Genomic DNA, 17245 nt, shown 5'->3' with positions numbered 1-17245 from the left:
TAGCTGTCGATTTCACATTTTTTGCAGTTTCTGTTGCCACGTCTGTGGGTGCGTCTGCTCGCGTCAAACTCTGCGATTGTCGGTCCATCAATCACCCTAGTCGGACTGTTAGCTGCAGTTGCAGGCACCCGCTATGCTGTGCCGCAAATATCACATTTCTGATGCGATAGCTCTAAAGGCCCCGCTACCGAGAAAATCCGGAGTCGGCGTTGCGAGCGAAAAATAGGGTGGCGTATGGTGGCCCAGGTGACCACCCGCCGAAGAAGCATCCTATTTGAGCCACCAAGGTCACGTGGCTTGCAGCAACCTTACAAGCTGCCCACCGGATTGTGCGCAAACTGACCATCGCGACAGGTGGCTGTTGAATTAATGATTCATCGCGACAGGTTGCTCTGGGAGAGCAACTTGTTTCACACATTAAGCCCCACCGGTGGCAGCGCCTGCCATCGAAGGGTGGTGGCGCATTCCTTAAACGCTGCACTATTGCGGAAGGAGTAGCGTCCTGACTCTCAGGAATGTATGAATGTAAAGTTAAGAATGACCAATTCCGCATGTATTGTCATGAACTGATTATCGCGTCATATCCTTACGGCGGAGCTGAAGTGTCCAGTCCAAATTTTTTCTGATTTTTGATTTCAATTCTCTATCTAGGTTGCTGTTTAGCACCTATATGATGTTCTCAACCCGGTGGGCAGGTTTCCATGACGTCAGAGGTCATTTGATTTATCTAGAACAATCTTTAATTTAATTGCCATCTGCCACACTGGGAAGGTTGCTTACGAACCGGTGGCCTTGTTGCCACCGTCCCCGGTGGGCAGGTTGTGACCACGTCGCAGGGTAACTTGACCACTTTCGACCAGTCGGGGTGGGACGTCTGGGCAGGTTGTGATGACGTCAAATGGTGACTTGACTTATCTCGACCGATCAGCGCATTTCGTAACAACGCAGATTGGCGGCGTTCTAGTGTGACGACAGCTATACTGTTGTCGCATTAAAAAAGTTGCTCTCTCCTTTTTCTTCTTTATTCACGCTCTCTCTAGATGAAGACCGTTAAATAAGTGTTGTCTCCTGTGCTTTAACTTTGTTATCAAGCGGTTCGATCAAAAGCTTTTGCATTAACGCTGGAGTTGAAAGAAAATCATAGTCGGCCTGAATGTGTCCACTGCCGGACGAACGCCTCACCCATTAACTTTGAATTAACGTTGTCCTGTGCCAACTGCGATCCCCTTTTTCTGGAAAGCTCGTAACTATTGGAGTATACGAGTGCACTAAAATCTCTATATGCGAAACGAGGGCGCCTGTTGACATCTACAGCGCGCTGAAATCGTCACCCCTTATTTGGACTCTCATTCGTAGATGTTCATTCGTGTTTGTAAATACGGGGAGGCGAGGTCCTATCTGTATCTGCTCCCACCGTATGCCTGCAAACTTAATCTCAGGCATCCACCTAACTTTCTGCCGCCCCCTACTACGCTTGCCTTCTCTTCACGTTTAAAATACAACTTCGAGCCCACGAGACACAAGTTGTGAGCACTCCACGCGCTATCTAGAAATGTTTAAGGGAAACACGACTTTATGTCATTCTTCCAACGTGCAGCTCGACGTCCATTTGTTGTGTTTACTGAGGAGGAATCTGTTGAGTAAAATGATAAATCACTTTGATCGCTGAATACATCGTAGTGAGCCCAGATATTGTGTTTTGCTTGCAGGCAATGCGCACATTTGCCTCCGTGCTGATAGTACATGAAAAATGAAAATTTGTTTTTGAGGAAAAGAAATGACGGAGTAACTGTTTCACATATCTCGGTGGACACCCGAACCACGCCGTAAGTGGAGGGGTAAAAGAAGAGGGGAAAGAAGAAAGAGTTGCCGCAGTGGAGGGATTCAGGATAATTTCGATGACCTGGGGATGTTTAACGTGCTGCACTGACATCGCACCGCACACGGGCGCCTTTCGTGTTTCGCCCTCATCGAGATGCGGCCGCCGCGGTCGGGTTCGAATCCGGGTACTCCGGATCATCAGACAAGCGCCTTACCCACTGAGCCACCGCGGCGGGTGATGGCACGTCAACATTTCTGAAATATGGACTCTTTTTTCCACGTTAAAGATCCCCAGATGGTCGAAATTATTCCAGAGGCTTCCACCACAGTACCTCTTCCTTTCTTCTCTCAGTCCCTCCTTTATCCCTTCCCTTACGGCGCGGTTCAGGTGTCCACCAAGATGTGAGACCTATACTGCGCCATTTCTTTTCCCCAGAAGCCAAAAACCAAAATCTTTGCCTCTGTTGAATTAACTTAAATCTGAACCTCAGAAACCAAACAACTATTAGATTGTTTTAAATTGGAAGGGCCATCTGTGATTTATTCGGGCTTCTCTTAATTCATTTGGCTTTATTGTTCAGTTCTCTTAGATGGTTTTACTGCTGCACTCTAAAGACTGCTAGAAAGCATTTTAATTCTTTAAAAGTGGTCATAAACGAGCGGGATCAGCCTTCTCGAAGATGTATCCTCTTATAACTCAGCTTTCGGGATTCTCACTCTAATACCGGCATCTTAAAACTGCCGACCTGTCAGTAACGTTATTTCGAAGTAACGCAACCCATTGTCCCAAATGCTGAACTCTACAGTTCGTTCTGAGATGAATCGATGGTAGTCCATCCTTGTGCAAAAACGTACCTGGCACCGTTGACGGGCCACGGAGAAGTAGATGCCGAGCAGGTACCCAAGGGCGGTGAGCACGCCGAACACGGCGCAGTCAGCAGCATCCAGACTCTTGGGGACAGTCATGCCTCAGTAGTTTCTCTCCTCGCTATGAAACTACTTTCGTCTCTGTCGACCCTCACGTTTTCTCGCGTAGGCAAGCAATGCGGATCTGTCTTGGTGTCTACGGAAATGGATGATCGACCTTTGTACCTTTGAATCCCGTGATTGCTTTCTGAAATGCAAACTTCCTTTCTACGGTTCTGACGGCACTGTTCAAGACTCTCTCTTGTTCTTTATCCTTCTGAAGCAGACTTCCGGGGATGTTTTATGTCCAGCTTACCCAGCCTACCTGCTTTCTTCGGCACAATCAGTTACTTTGTCCTGCCTGCGTCCGCCTATGTGGTTGCTGGTGGCTGTGTTTCTCTTGGTCCAAGCCTCTTGCGTCAGATTTCGCCGGCTTCGCGACTCACGTGTACAATTCTTCTTCAGCGAGGTGGTGTCATGATGCCGCCCAGGATGGCACAGAAGCGCAGCAAAAGATCTACTCAAAGGCTACCAGTGCCCTTATAGACGTCTCGCCCATGCACACAGTCAGATGAACGCTGTCAATCTGCCTCACCTCAATCTGCTTGAAATGAAGCGGCCGGTGTCCTCTCTTGCAGATTGCACTCATTGCAGTTGGCTACGATGATGACGTCAGCGGCCGCACAACGATCGCAGCGTCGGCTCTCCACAAGGCACTGTACCTATGCTATGGTATCGCACTGTGCTCTGTCGAGGCTGTATATAACCTTTCCCTAGGCACTCAGTTGGTCACTTCAGAAGTGATGGGCTTAATAAGAGAGGCTCGGTGTAATTACTATCACAACTGCAGGAAAAACAAAAGTCTGCTGTCGGCCTCACCTGCTTTCCAGCTGACTATTTCCTCCCGAATACTGACGAGAAGAAGAAAGACACAGTGCAACGCTGTATTCGCTTACACACAGGTGCGCGTGAGATAGCATGATAAGTTGGGGCTGGTCGTGTCGTGTTTGTTTCTCTTTTGTCCCCATTCTTCGCGCCGTTTTCTCTGTGAATCATGAACCAACTATCCGAAACTAGAGTTCTCCTTTTTTAGTTGAACTGCCTTTGTATTAAACATGGCCGCAGTTAGGCGTGCTGCTCGCTTTCATTGCACGTTTTGTGCGATAACGGACTTTAGAACTAGTAATTATAATTTATGCTGGAGCAACCCGATAATGAAAACTACGCAAATGAAAGTTGGCACAAATAATGCGCAGAAATAGCAGATACAAACGCGGCTTAAAATTTTGGCATAAAAAGCTTAGTGATTAATTTTAGTGTATGCCTTTACACGACTGCACCTTTTTCTCGGAAATTATTCTGCGCAACGCGCTGAAATTCCCAGTACGGAAAGGCACATTTCTGTTACAGACTTGGAATTGTAATTATAGCCAACAGAAAGTACTGCATTATCTAGAAATTTTTCTTTGTTTTCACTAACGAATTCAATAGGTTCCATTATAAACACGGTTTTTAGCTTTCTGTAGACTTGGTATATACTCTATTTCCTTCCTATTCATATTCCTTTTGTGTGTTCATAGTTTATATACTGTTTATAGGCAACAGTCTGCTAAAGGTGCGCGGCCTTAACTCTATAGGTTCTCTATAGATTGTCCGTAAGGCTTGCATTGCCTATAGACTGGTATATAGAATTAGCCTATAAAAATCCGTATGCGTTAGTAACAAAAGTGTATCGGCAGTCTTTAGACTACCTAAAGAAACATTTGTAAGGGTTTAACAAAAGGAGAAGAAAAAGTTTTATTCTAGACTCTCATTTCTAGTTCGTGGTCTTTAACATAAATGACTTTTCTGGCTGCTAATTTCAGGGGTGCGTGAAAATCCGTCTCATAAAAAAGTACGAATTTGTAAACGAAATAATAAAGATATAAAAATTGCGCACATGTTTCTGACAAATTTTACGCTTTTTTTCAAATATTGCATCTGTGGATTAGTACCAGTTTTAGTCCACCTAACAATCGTCAAACCTTTCCATGGTGAAAAAAGCTGTATGATTCAATAACCTAATACAGTTTGTCATACGAACGTCGTTCATTTTTTGCTAAATCATACATTTTTCAAGGAAATGTCGTACGATATCTTAAAAATTGTATTGTATTTGCATGCCCTACAATCCTGGACAAAAGCATTTTTGAGTTGAAAACTCTTCATGAACGCAACTTTTTCATACAATGTGAGATTTCACTATAGCAGCCGATATATCCGCAGATCACCCGACAACAGTCTTGCAATTTTTTCTGTTAACATTTTTCCAATCGTCAAAAACGTTCGCTATTGGTTTTATACGGCTTACTTAATTGTTTGATGCATTCTATGGAAACACTTCAAAAGAAAGGCATTGCTACTATAAGAAGAATGGACCATGACCTTCAGTATTTCCATAACTGTATCTTACAATTTTCAAAATATTTGCCCGAGAATGCTGGACATGTGACGAAGCCTGTATGAGGTTATTGCATCATATAATTTTCTTGGAAGGACTACTGCATCGTATTTTATTATTACTTCTCTAAGTCCCACCCCAACCTGAACCTGGCACTACTTTGCTGGGTATTACCCGTGGCTTGCAACACCTGCAGACTTGCTCCACCGACATCTGCGCCCACCACCGGAGGCCAAGGAGCGCGTAATGTGTGACTTCAGATGACTTTGGATATGCAGAGTCAAAGAGGGGAGATTGTAAAATTAGTTCTGCGCACAAGCGCGTATGCGCACGACCACACGCCAGTGCCGCTTCATGCATCTCCATAGCGGCAGTGACACTCAAATATCGCCTGCAGTTCACTCTTACGGCGACGAGCGCTGCGTACCAAAAACCATTAAGCTCGCACCACCTGTTTGGTCCAAGTTCTGTTCACGATTACTTTACAGCATCAACATCTGTACTCTTCGTAGAGTGCATGCTCTCTAAAGAAAAGCAGGAATGGTTTTTCGATAATTCGAGGTTGTTCAAGAATTTTAATGTATGAAGCTTCTAGGTACATAATGCAAAGTAGTTTTGCGCTAGCATTTTGTAATGGTGACGTAATCACCGATTAAAATCGCGACGATGTTCAGGCGTCTCCTCACTGGATTTGAGAAGTGTGCGGAAACTTGTGATCACGTAATTGTTGTCGGAATTTGAGATGCCCGTTGCCTTCACCCATATGCTGCCGTGCGTAGTACAGTGCCGCCAACAAACAGTGCTTTGTGGCCTTTGCCTTCCTGCCTGTCGATACTCTTTCCCTCCGTCGGTCGCTTTGTGTTCTATCTTTTCCTACGAGAATGCTTTTGCTCAGCTGATTGGCTAGCCTGCTGAGCGAAGCCCCAGTATCCGTGCTAAAGACTTGCAGTCCTGCAGTTGCACCGCTGTGCCTGAAACTGAGTCATGTGCAAAAGCATAGAATTGGGCGTAACTTCTTAGGTATTATCTGTCACCACTAAGGCTTGGCTTGGCGACAGCGTCAGGTTAATCGCGCGGTTCAGGCGCACGAACGGCAACACGCCTCGAGGTGGTCGCATAATTTCCTGTGCGTCGCAGCTGAGTTGGCAACGGAACATGTCTGCGAGGAAGAAAGTACCTTGTTGTAGCATTTGTGAGTTTTCACAATGGCGCCGCTTTGCTGGCACTCACAATTGCTTATTTTATTAATCGCTGCTTGTGATAAAAGTGTTTAGGCCGGCTGATAATTGTTGTACATGTCTAGCTAGCACTGCATGACAAAAATTAATGCCGGTCTAGCAAGGCGTGAACAAAGACGTAAGCTGTAACCACAATTTGCAAGCTTTTGGAGGTAAACACGCCCGTGCATGACAGAGCAGTCGGGCGCTGTCTTGTCGCGATGAAACCGCGCTAATTTCGTCTCATTATCTCCACGGCAACAAGTGCACTTCTACTAGATACAACCCTTTGGACTGAAGGCACAAACGACTATGGTTGACATGGAAGCGTTGTGTTTTAACAAAAAAAAAGTGTTTTAATTTTACTTGTTCGAGAGAAACCGCTTAAATGCTGGAAAGAACGGCAGGGGCAAGACTGCGGTTGCTGCCGCAATGGCTGGATTGCAATCCTGGTGCTAAGTACATGTTTACCCCACGTAGAGAGGAATACGCAGTTAGACAGGAAACCTTTTTTTTCTTCTTCCCATGGCTCCAAACTGAAAGTGCAGTCCATATATAATTACTGTTTGAGAAAGAGGAGGAGGAAGTGCTTCACATCGGACAGTTCGAGCCCTGAGAGCCTCCGCCAGCTAATGTTAAACACGAGCATTGACTCCTTGAATTGACAAATTCTCCTCGATCATCGTGACCATCATCATCATCATCAGCCTGACTGCACCCACTGCAGGCGAAAGGCCTCTCCCATGTCTCTCCAATTAACCTTTTTCTTTGCTAGCTACGCCCACCCTATGCCTGCAAACTTCCTATCTCATCCGCCCACCTAACCTTCTGCCGCCCCTGCTATGCTTGCCTTTTCTTGGAATCCACTCCGTTACCCTTAAACACCAGCGGTTATCTTGCCTTCGCATTACATGCTCTGCCCAAGCCCATTTCTTCCTCTTGATTTCGACTAGGATGTCATTAACCCGCGTTTGTTCCCTCACCCACTCTACCAGCTTCCGGCCTCTAAACGTTACACCTATCATTTCTCTTTTCGCAGCTGGCTGCGTTGTCCTGAACTTAAGCTGAATCTTTTTCGTTAGCCTCCACGTTTCTGCCGCATAGATGAGTGCCGGAGGTACGGCCGGGCAACAATCGCAAGTGGACACTTGATAATCGCTTTATCGAGAACTTTTGCCACTTTTTTAGCAAGGCTTGTCTACACTCCTTCTAACTTCCCTTCATATCTATCCCCTCTTCCTTTCTCATTATGCCTCACGGCAAACATCTGGAATAAAAAAAAAGATCATTTTCAGAATACCAGGAGTTCAGTACGAGCGAATACTGGATGATATCTTTATCGGGCGTTGTTGAACAACCGCGCTGGCGCTCTCTAGCGACCCGCCATTGTACGCGGGCTGTAGCTGCGACCGTAAGTACCTGACTAGACACCATGCTGCTTATTATTTCTCCTCGTTAGCAAGCACATGGGTGTTATAGAATGTAACGTGCTGCCCTCGTCACAAAAACGAAGTGAGTTACGCGGTACGAGGTGAATTTGGACAGGAAACTACATCTCTTATTTAAAATGATTAGATTAAAAAATAAGCGATGGCATATTTCCACGTGTCGGTGGCTAAATCCGAGCAGGGCGGGCGGGATTAATTTGCGAGCAGGTCTACGTGGCACCGGGAACATCTGTCAAGCAGGCGACTGATGTGGTTGCCACGTGAATACCAGCCTAGGGAACGGTTTCAGAGTTGTGTGTGACTTTGGTTGATTTCAACAGGAAACAGGACTCTCTTAGTCAGCGTATGAAAGAAAAGTTTGACTTTAATTTAGCTTCAGACCCTCACGTCCTGACTACACAATGAGGATCTACTACAGAGCTTGTATACTACAGAGCCTCTACCAAATCGAAATAGTGTATCGACAAAACTGGGACCGCTGCATGCAACTTCACAGATCATCGGGAAGTCTTCGTCTGTGTTAAGCAAAATGAATAAAAGATGTGTATTCCCAATGTCTCTCATTGACAAGCATAGTGACCACAACAAGCTCAGTCAGGGAAACGTACCTCTCGCTACCTATATCCTAGCATAGCCGAGCTAAGCCACTGCCAATTTTTTTACTGGGCGCTTTTGTCCAGGTCGTCGGCCGCTTCACTGCCACCGAGATGGTGCAGGGCTGCCAGGGATCCGATCAGGAGGACAGCTTCCGCCAAGTACAATTGTTACGCTGTAAGATCGGCCGCCTGGCATAGACCATTGAGCTCGGTCGTCCTAGAAGAGGCCACGAAAGCCGGCCGGTAGTGGGGCGATCTCATAATATTGCCGCCAATATTTGCAGTGTTTGCCAATAAACAGTTCTTTTAGAAGACCCTTTCGTCCGTCTTCATCGCTGCTTCGACTGCCGTCACCACTACGTGACATCTGGTGGAGGTGCGGGGTAGCCTTCCATGTTCCGGACGCCCCCTTCAAGTCGTGAAGCCAGCCCTGAGCGCTTCGCACCCGAGGACGAGCCAGCAGCTCAGCGAGCCAGCCGACGTCTCCAGGGAGAGGAGCCTGAGTTCGGGAAACTGCCGGACCGCACAAGACAGCGAAAAGACGCGGCTACGAGCACCGCAATCTCGCCGAAGATGTCGACACCGATCATACTGCAGCAGCCGCGGGTGCCGCCAACTTTCAATGGATCCCTAGGCGAAGACCCTGAAGAATGGTTGGATCAATTTGAGCGCGTGGCGTCATTCAACAAGTGGGATGATGCGGCAAAGATTGGACACGTTTTTTTCTCATTGGATGGCTCCGCACGCACGTGGTACGAAAACTACGAGTCGTCCCTTACGACATGGGAGCTATTCAAGAGAGAACTATTGAAGGTATTTACCAGTGTCGTGAGGAAAGAAAGAGCCGAACGACTCCTCGAGTCCAGGATCCAGCTTCCGAATGAGCCCGTCCGCAGCTACGTCGAGGAGATGAAGCGCCTATTTCGCCGCGCCGATCCCGGGATGACCGAGGAAAAGAAAGTTCAGTTCTTAATGCGCGGCGTAAAAGAACAACTCTTTGGCAGCCTCGTCCGTCAGCCGCCAAAAACGGTCGAGGAATTCATGCAGGAAGCCTGCACGATTGAGAAGACCCTCGACGTCCGAGCTCGGCAGTACAACCGCCCTTCCTCTGCCTATGCAATCCGTTCGGACACGCCGGCCACCACCAGCGACAGCTTGCGGGACGTTATCCGCGAAATCGTCCGAGAGGAGCTACGCCTATTACTGCCATTCTCCCCACAGCCACAAGCATCGACTCTGATGAACGTGGTACGGGAAGAAGTGCAACAGGCACTTGGCACCCCGACGGCCACAGAACCCCAGGCCATGACCTACGCCGCTGCAGTAAGGACTGCTCAGCCCCAACGACAACCCCCACGTCCTCCCCGAGATGAGCCACTTGGTCCACAACGCCGCCTCCCAGCCCCCGCCCGCCCAGCCTATGACCGACCCTCAAGCCCCAGGAAATGCGACGCCTGGAGGACTTCCGACAACCGGCCGTTGTGCTTCCATTGCGGTGAGGCCGGCCATATTCTTCGTCACTGCCCGTACCGACGTATCGGTCTTCGAGGATTTGCCGTTAACGCCCCACGACCACGCTTCGGACAACGTCCGCACGAAATCGACGAGTACCTGCGTCGAGAAGAGTACACGCCGAACCGCTTTTCGCGCTCACCATCGCCGTCAACCTCGCGCTTTGCGTCGCCACGCCGCAGCTACGCAGCCGCGGTACGAGGAAGGTCGCCCAGCCCCCGTAGGGGAAACTAAAGGCAGCAACCTCTGGAGGTGAGGTTGCTCACGAGCTAAACGCCGAAGATCCTCCACCGACCACGCCCCATGAAGACGCTGCACCCGCGACGCCGCATGAAGAACCGACACTCGCTGCACCGACGCCGCACACAATGAGAACCTCGACCACGACGCAAGCTACCTTGAAATCGACGCCGCCACCCAGAGGAGCTTCGACCACACGCCCAACCCGTGACTCGCATACGCGACGAAGCCTGACCCGACGCCGAGAGCGACATGCAATGCAAGACCCAGGACCTCCGACCTAGAAGTGACTATCGACGGCCGGAAAGTTACCGCTCTAGTCGACACAGGAGCCGATTACTCGGTGATGAATGGAACATTCGCTGCGCAGCTCAGAAAAGTCACAACGGCTTGGGACGGCCCACAAATTCGCACCGCTGGGGGCCACCTCATTACGCCATCAGGACGATGCACAGCGCGAGTGACTGTCAACGGACATACCTATCCTGCGACCTTTATTGTGCTACCGCAATGCTCCCGCGAAGTGATCTTGGGTATGGATTTCCTTAATGAGCATCAGGCGATCATCGACCTGCGATCCAAGCTGATCACGCTTTCTACAGACGAAGCCATCGCTTCGATGAAAACTCGGGAAAATCACGTTGCCCTAAGTGTCCTGGAGGAAGAAGTGAGCGTCCCACCCCGTTCAAGCGTTATCGTGACCGTAGGCGCCACGAAAGCCATAAACTCTGAAGCCATCATCGAGGGGAACATGCAGTTGCTACTAGACCGAGGAATCAGCATCGCAAGAGGCATCGCACATTTCCGCAATGGCCAGGCCGAAGTACTGCTGACTAACTTCAGCGAAGAATACCGGCATATTAACAGAGGAACGACGATTGCTTTCTACGACGAAATATCTGACGTACGAGATTCCTTCGCCCTCTCCGACCCCTCCGCAGAAGATCCGCCTGACCAAGAGAACTCGCCCACTTTCGACATCAACCCAGCCCTGCACCGGAACAGACAAGACCAGATCCGCAATCTGTTTCAAAACTACAGTGAGTGCTTTTCGACATCGCCGAAGGTGCGACAGACGCCAATTGCCAAGCATCGCATTATAACGGATCAACACGTCCGACCTCTCCGTCAAAGCCCCTACCGTGTGTCTCCGCGAGAACGACAAGCCATCCGGGACCAAGTCGAAGAAATGCTTCGCGACGAAGTCATCCAGCCTTCAAACAGCCCATGGGCGGCACCGGTTGTTCTAGTGAGAAAGAAAGACGGCGCACTTCGATTCTGCGTGGATTACCGCCGCTTGAACAACATAACAAAGAAGGACGTCTACCCCCTCCCCCGCATCGACGACACACTGGACCGCCTCTGCAACGCCAAATATTTCTCATCGATGGACCTCAAGAGCGGCTACTGGCAAATTGAGGTCGACGAAAGAGATCGCGAGAAGACAGCATTCATAACTCCGGATGGGCTGTTTGAGTTCAAGGTGATGCCATTTGGTCTCTGTTCCGCACCAGCGACGTTTCAGCGAGTAATGGATACAGTGCTGGCAGGCCTGAAGTGGCAGATTTGTCTGGTATATTTAGATGACGTCGTTGTCTTCGCCTCGAACTTTGAAGAGCACCTCAAAAGACTTCGAACAGTACTAGACGCAATCAAGTCGTCTGGCCTAACCTTGAAAGCAGAGAAATGCCACTTTGCCTACGAAGAGTTGCTGTTTCGAGGCCACATCGTTAGCAAGGAAGGAGTACGCCCAGACCCGCAGAAAACAGCTGCTATTGAACAGTTTCAACCGCCGGCCGATAAGAAAGCAGTGCGCAGATTTCTCGGACTATGCGCATATTACCGACGATTTGTGAAAAACTTTTCGCGCATCGCCGAGCCCCTGACCCAACTGACGAAGGCAGACGTGCCGTTTAAATGGGAAGCGCCGCAAGCAGAAGCCTTCAAGGAACTTCAGCGTCGTTTACAGTCCCCACCGATCCTTGCGCATTTTGATGAAAACGCCGATACTGAAGTTCATACCGACGCAAGCAGCGTGGGACTAGGCGCCGTTCTCGTTCAAAAAAGTGACGGGCTGGAGAAGGTCATCGCATACGCTAGCCGTTCCCTTTCTAAGGCCGAGGCTAACTATTCGACCACTGAGAAGGAGTGCCTTGCCATCATCTGGGCTACGTCGAAATTCCGCCCCTACCTCTACGGACGGCCGTTCAAGGTGGTCAGCGACCACCACGCGCTCTGCTGGCTTGCCAATTTGAAGGATCCCTCTGGCCGACTCGCTCGATGGAGTCTGCGTCTCCAGGAGTTTGACGTCACCGTCGTTTACAAGTCCGGACGCAAGCACACTGACGCCGATTGCCTCTCACGAGCCCCTGTAGATGCACCGCCGCTGGACGACGATGAGGACGCCTTCCTGGGACCCATCAGCGCAAGCTCTTTTGCTCAGCAGCAACGCTCGGACCCCAACCTAAAAGGCCTCATCGAGTACCTGGAAGGCAAGGTTTCTTCACCCCCCGCTTCATTCAAGCGAGGACTGTCTTCTTTCTGTGTGCAGAATGAGGTCCTTGTGAAGAAGAACTTTACAGCGAACAAAACAGCCTACCTCCTTGTTGTACCTACTTGTCTCCGCGAAGAAGTTCTACAGGCTTCACACGACGAGCCGACAGCTGGACATCTCGGGTTTACTCGCACCCTCCGCCGCATTCAAGACAAGTATTACTGGCCCCGACTGTCTGCCGATGTCGCACACTATGTGAAAACGTGCCGAGATTGTCAGCGACGAAAGACTCCTCCCACACGACCAGCAGGATTTCTGAACCCCATTGAACCTCCCTCAAGACCCTTTCAGCAGATTGGCATGGACTTGCTTGGCCCTTTTCCAACGTCAACATCTGGAAATAAGTGGATCATCATAGCGACCGACTACCTGACCCGCTACGCCGAGGCGAAAGCCCTACCGAACGGAACAGCAGCAGAAGTGGCCAAATTTTTCGTGGAGTGCATTCTTCTTCGACACGGCGCCCCCGATGTGCTCATCACGGACAGAGGAACAGCATTTACGGCGGAACTCACGCAAGCCATCCTGCGCTACAGCCAAACCAGCCACCGGAGGACAACTGCATACCATCCGCAGACCAACGGACTGACCGAGCGCCTGAACAAAACCATCGCCGATATGCTCGCTATGTATGTCGATGCCGAACATAAAACCTGGGATGTCATCCTGCCTTACGTCGTCTTCGCCTACAACACCGCAGTGCAGGAGACCACCCAGATGACGCCTTTTAGGCTCGTCCATGGCAGGGAGGCCACGACCACGCTAGACGCCATGCTGCCCAACGTTACAGAAGAAGAGAACGTCGACGTTGCCGCCTACCTTCAACGCGCAGAAGAAGCTCGAAGGCTTGCCCGATTACGGATCAAAGATCAGCAGCGGTCCGACGCCAGACGCTACAACCTACGAAGACGCAACGCGGAATACAAGCCAGGAGACCAAGTCTGGGTGTGGACGCCCATTCGCCGCCGTGGATTGAGTGAAAAGCTTTTGCGCCGCTATTTCGGCCCGTACAAGGTTCTTCGTCGGCTGGGTGAACTGGATTATGAAGTCATCCCTGACGCAATGACTGCATCCCAGCGACGCCGCGTACGACCAGAAGTCGTCCATGTAGTCCGTCTGAAGCCGTATTATGCCCGCTAAAGGCCGCTGCATTTCCATGCTCTATTTTCGCAAGATCTGTTTTTTTTTCCCCTTACTAGTCGCATTAATTGTTTTAATGCATCGGGTCGATGCTTCTTTGAGAGGGGAGTAATGCCGCCAATATTTGCAGTGTTTGTTCGTTTTTCAAATCTGCCGCGACACCGCCTTATCGCTTTGTTTGCGACGCAAGACGCGACTAGATTTATCTCGATTGATCGCAGCCAGGCAAAGCTGATTCTACGTTGTTCCGGAATGTTCTAGTAACTTTGCGGCCTTTATCTCGAATGTTCGCTATCAGCTTTAAATTGAGCACGGCCGACAGCGGCGGGGATTCTGTTCGACGACGGCCGAGCACGCTTGTCGCTTCGCCGCCGCCGAGTGATTCAGTCCATTTTGGGTGCAAGTCAGCCCAATAAACAGTTCTTTTAGAAGACCCTTTCGTCCGTCTTCATCGCTGCTTCGACTGCCGTCACCACTACGTGACAATATCTTGCAATGGATGGCTGATAAACTCTTGGATTTCATTTCCTGATGAGTGGAGAGAGGGGACAAATTTTTTTGTAAAGAAAAATTATTTCGCAGTACAAAATATTTTTGGACATGAAGAGCTGAACTGCTGTGCTTACGCCCGCTCTCGTTTTTGCCAGCTTTGGTTACGAACAACAAAATACATCAGAAGAATACGTCTAAAATTGTATGTCCAAATCTATGATGGCCATATATAGTACGCATATTTATTCCTGATGAGTTTTATACTTTAATCAGCTGGGTGGTTTTAATTTTTTTTGCTAAATGTGGAGGTCTTTATTTAAAGAATAAGCTATAATCGCAAATATTTAACGCTCCAATCTAAAGAAAGTTATCTACTAATAAATATATAACTCACCGACATATGTTTCAAGTATAAGGAGATATTATTACGCATAGTTCAAGAAAGCATAGGACCGAAAGAACTTTGTGTGGCGATTAGGACAAAAAAAACCGTTTGTGATAGTGTATGTATTCTTTGTACAAATTGTACATTATGTGAATATTCACAAGCATTGAATATGTTCCATAATATTATGGTTTAGTAGATAACATCAACTCAAAGTGAGAATCTTTTTTACGCACGTCGTGGGTTTAGCCAACTCTGGTTGTCACGAGAAATCATCTTGCAGGAACATGTCTAAAAATTTCAAATATTTATAATTACCGGATTGTGTGCCCAGTTAATCTTCTTGATTTGAAATTTTTGGATCTTGGTGCCCAAATTTTTTTTTCTGAATTGGAAGGTATTTATTTTACGTAAGAAATATACTATCACGGTGGTGGTAACAACGCCTTGAATAACATACCAGCAGACTGGCGTGGCAGGCGAACTCTCCACTGGGCTGAGTCGTGTCCACAGATACTTGAACAACTCGGCGGCGGCGATAGCACAAGTTGGCTCAGTGGTCATCGGTCGTCGAAAAACAGACTTAGCTGACAAAGAACATTCGGGGTAAGGCACGACAACCACCTGATGTAATGTTGAAAAACGCAAAGTGGAACGTATACGTGAAATCATTACAGAAATCTCTGTCGACATCTCGCGTTACAAATAAAATGATTAAGCCTCTATGCAGCTGGTTTCAGCATAGACAAACATTGTAGAAACAACTTGGCGCGTTTAACTTCCTCTAAAATAAGCAATGAACCGATGCTCGAGAGGAAAACGGCAAATGCTCAGTAAAAACACTGGAAATGCCAGCACTAGTGTACTACATCAGCGCGCGCAATACCACAACAAAAACAAGACCTGAAAATGCAAACAGTAGTGTCCATTACCGCGCGTAATTGGGTTCCAGGCACACGACACGAACCAATTCCGGGAGTGCGCGGCGCCACGGCGATCGTATCGCGCCATCAGAAACGAATAAATAAACTAGCCAAAAGACGAAGGGCAGAGAATAGACGAGGTGGGACAATGTTAGACAATTACGGCGCAATTTACTTTCCTAAAAAAAATCCGGGGGGGGGGGGGTGCACTTTGTTGACCTAAAGTGCTGTGAGGCAAAAGCCTTTAGCGCGGTGTTGCTGCTTGTGTCAATGATGTGTGGTTAAGATGTTGATTAAGTACACAATTGTTTGTGAACCTGTAATGCTGGAAACACTGGAGGGCGTTTGGGAGGCATCCGTCTTATTCGACGCCTTTCTGCAAACACTCTCCAGCGTCCTAGACAAGGAGAACTAGATATGCGTTGGCAGGAAGTAGCGTAGTCGTTAGCATGAAACAAAGGCGCTGATGTCTAGTTCCAATCAGAGCTTTTGTTTCATGCTAATGACTACGCTACTTACTGCCAACGCATCTGTAGTTCTTGTCTAGGACGCTGGAGAGTGTTTTGCGGAAAGGCGTCGAATGCAAGTGTAAAATGGTCCATGTCCCTTCCAAATACCCAGGTGTTCCTCTTGAGAAGTATCAAGATAAAGAAGACTTTTGGAAGGAGAAAATTCAAGAACTGACCATGCGTGCACAGAAATGGTCGATAAAGCAGCTGTTTATATTCGCGCGTGCAAACATATGTAGTGTATACCTGGTTTCAAAACTGTGCTATTTGTTGCAGGTCCTTTCGTGCTCTCGACTTAACGTTCAAAAGTTTCATCGCTTTTTCGCTGTTTTTGTTTTGCAGTCCTCATGGGAGAGGACTAAACGTGATAATTCATTTCTGCGTTTGAGAAAAGGGGGTCGTCTTTCTTTGCCACATTTGTGCCTGAGGCAGGTGGTCTCAAGATTTGTTTCTTCGAGATCAACGCGACCCTTTCCTGTGGACTTTTATTAAAGTGAGGCTTTCTTCTGCTTTGCCAAACTATGTTATTTTCACTTAAAGACGGGTTGCGATACAGTGCAAGTAGATTTTTGAAATAAGTGGTCTTTGCTTTCCGGTTTTTAAATGCTCGGTTCAGTTTGGAATACCTTTCAAATGTCACGCGTAAGAAATTGCTAAAAGATTTACTTGTCCGTGTCTTCCCTGAGCCAATATATCGATCTCTGTATAATGGAGGCCATGGAGGAAATGTTTTAAAAAGAGTGAGGGAAATGGTGGTGCCAGCGGGTGGGAAGACGTTTTTCTTAAAGTTGCATACTGGTACGTTGCCGGTTAAAACATGGATGGAGGAGAAGGGATTGTCTTTGCCATGGGGTGCTGACTGCTTGTTATGTCACAAACCAGAGTCAATAGAACACGTCTTTATTGATTGCTGCGATGCGCTGCTCTTTTGGGACGTGCTCCAGCGTGCAATAAAGAAAGACTTATCCTTGATGCCGTGCGGGGTAAGATTACTGGACGTTGAGTACGATCTTTATAAATACGATGTAATTTTCCTTCTTGGCCTGCACCGCAGTTGGCGAA

At 48.3% G+C, this 17245-nt stretch overlaps 1 protein-coding gene across 1 annotated transcript in view; it reads right to left on the bottom strand.

Moving 5' to 3' along the window:
• The window catches only part of LOC144102646 (sodium-coupled monocarboxylate transporter 1-like), a 63980-nt gene extending 60689 nt beyond the window's left edge, over positions 1 to 3291 (bottom strand). Inside the window, exon 1 of the mRNA XM_077635862.1 lies at positions 2677 to 3291. Within this exon, the coding sequence (XP_077491988.1) occupies positions 2677 to 2787 (111 nt within the window). The 5' untranslated portion in view covers positions 2788 to 3291. The remainder of the gene's footprint in view (positions 1 to 2676) is intronic.
• Between the last annotated feature and the right edge of the window lie 13954 nt (positions 3292 to 17245).

The sequence above is a fragment of the Amblyomma americanum genome, chromosome 8 (assembly GCF_052857255.1).
Source record: "Amblyomma americanum isolate KBUSLIRL-KWMA chromosome 8, ASM5285725v1, whole genome shotgun sequence".
Lineage (NCBI taxonomy): Eukaryota > Metazoa > Arthropoda > Arachnida > Ixodida > Ixodidae > Amblyomma > Amblyomma americanum.
The sequence above is the reverse complement of the archived record's forward strand: the minus strand, read 5'-3'. Positions and strand labels throughout refer to the sequence as shown.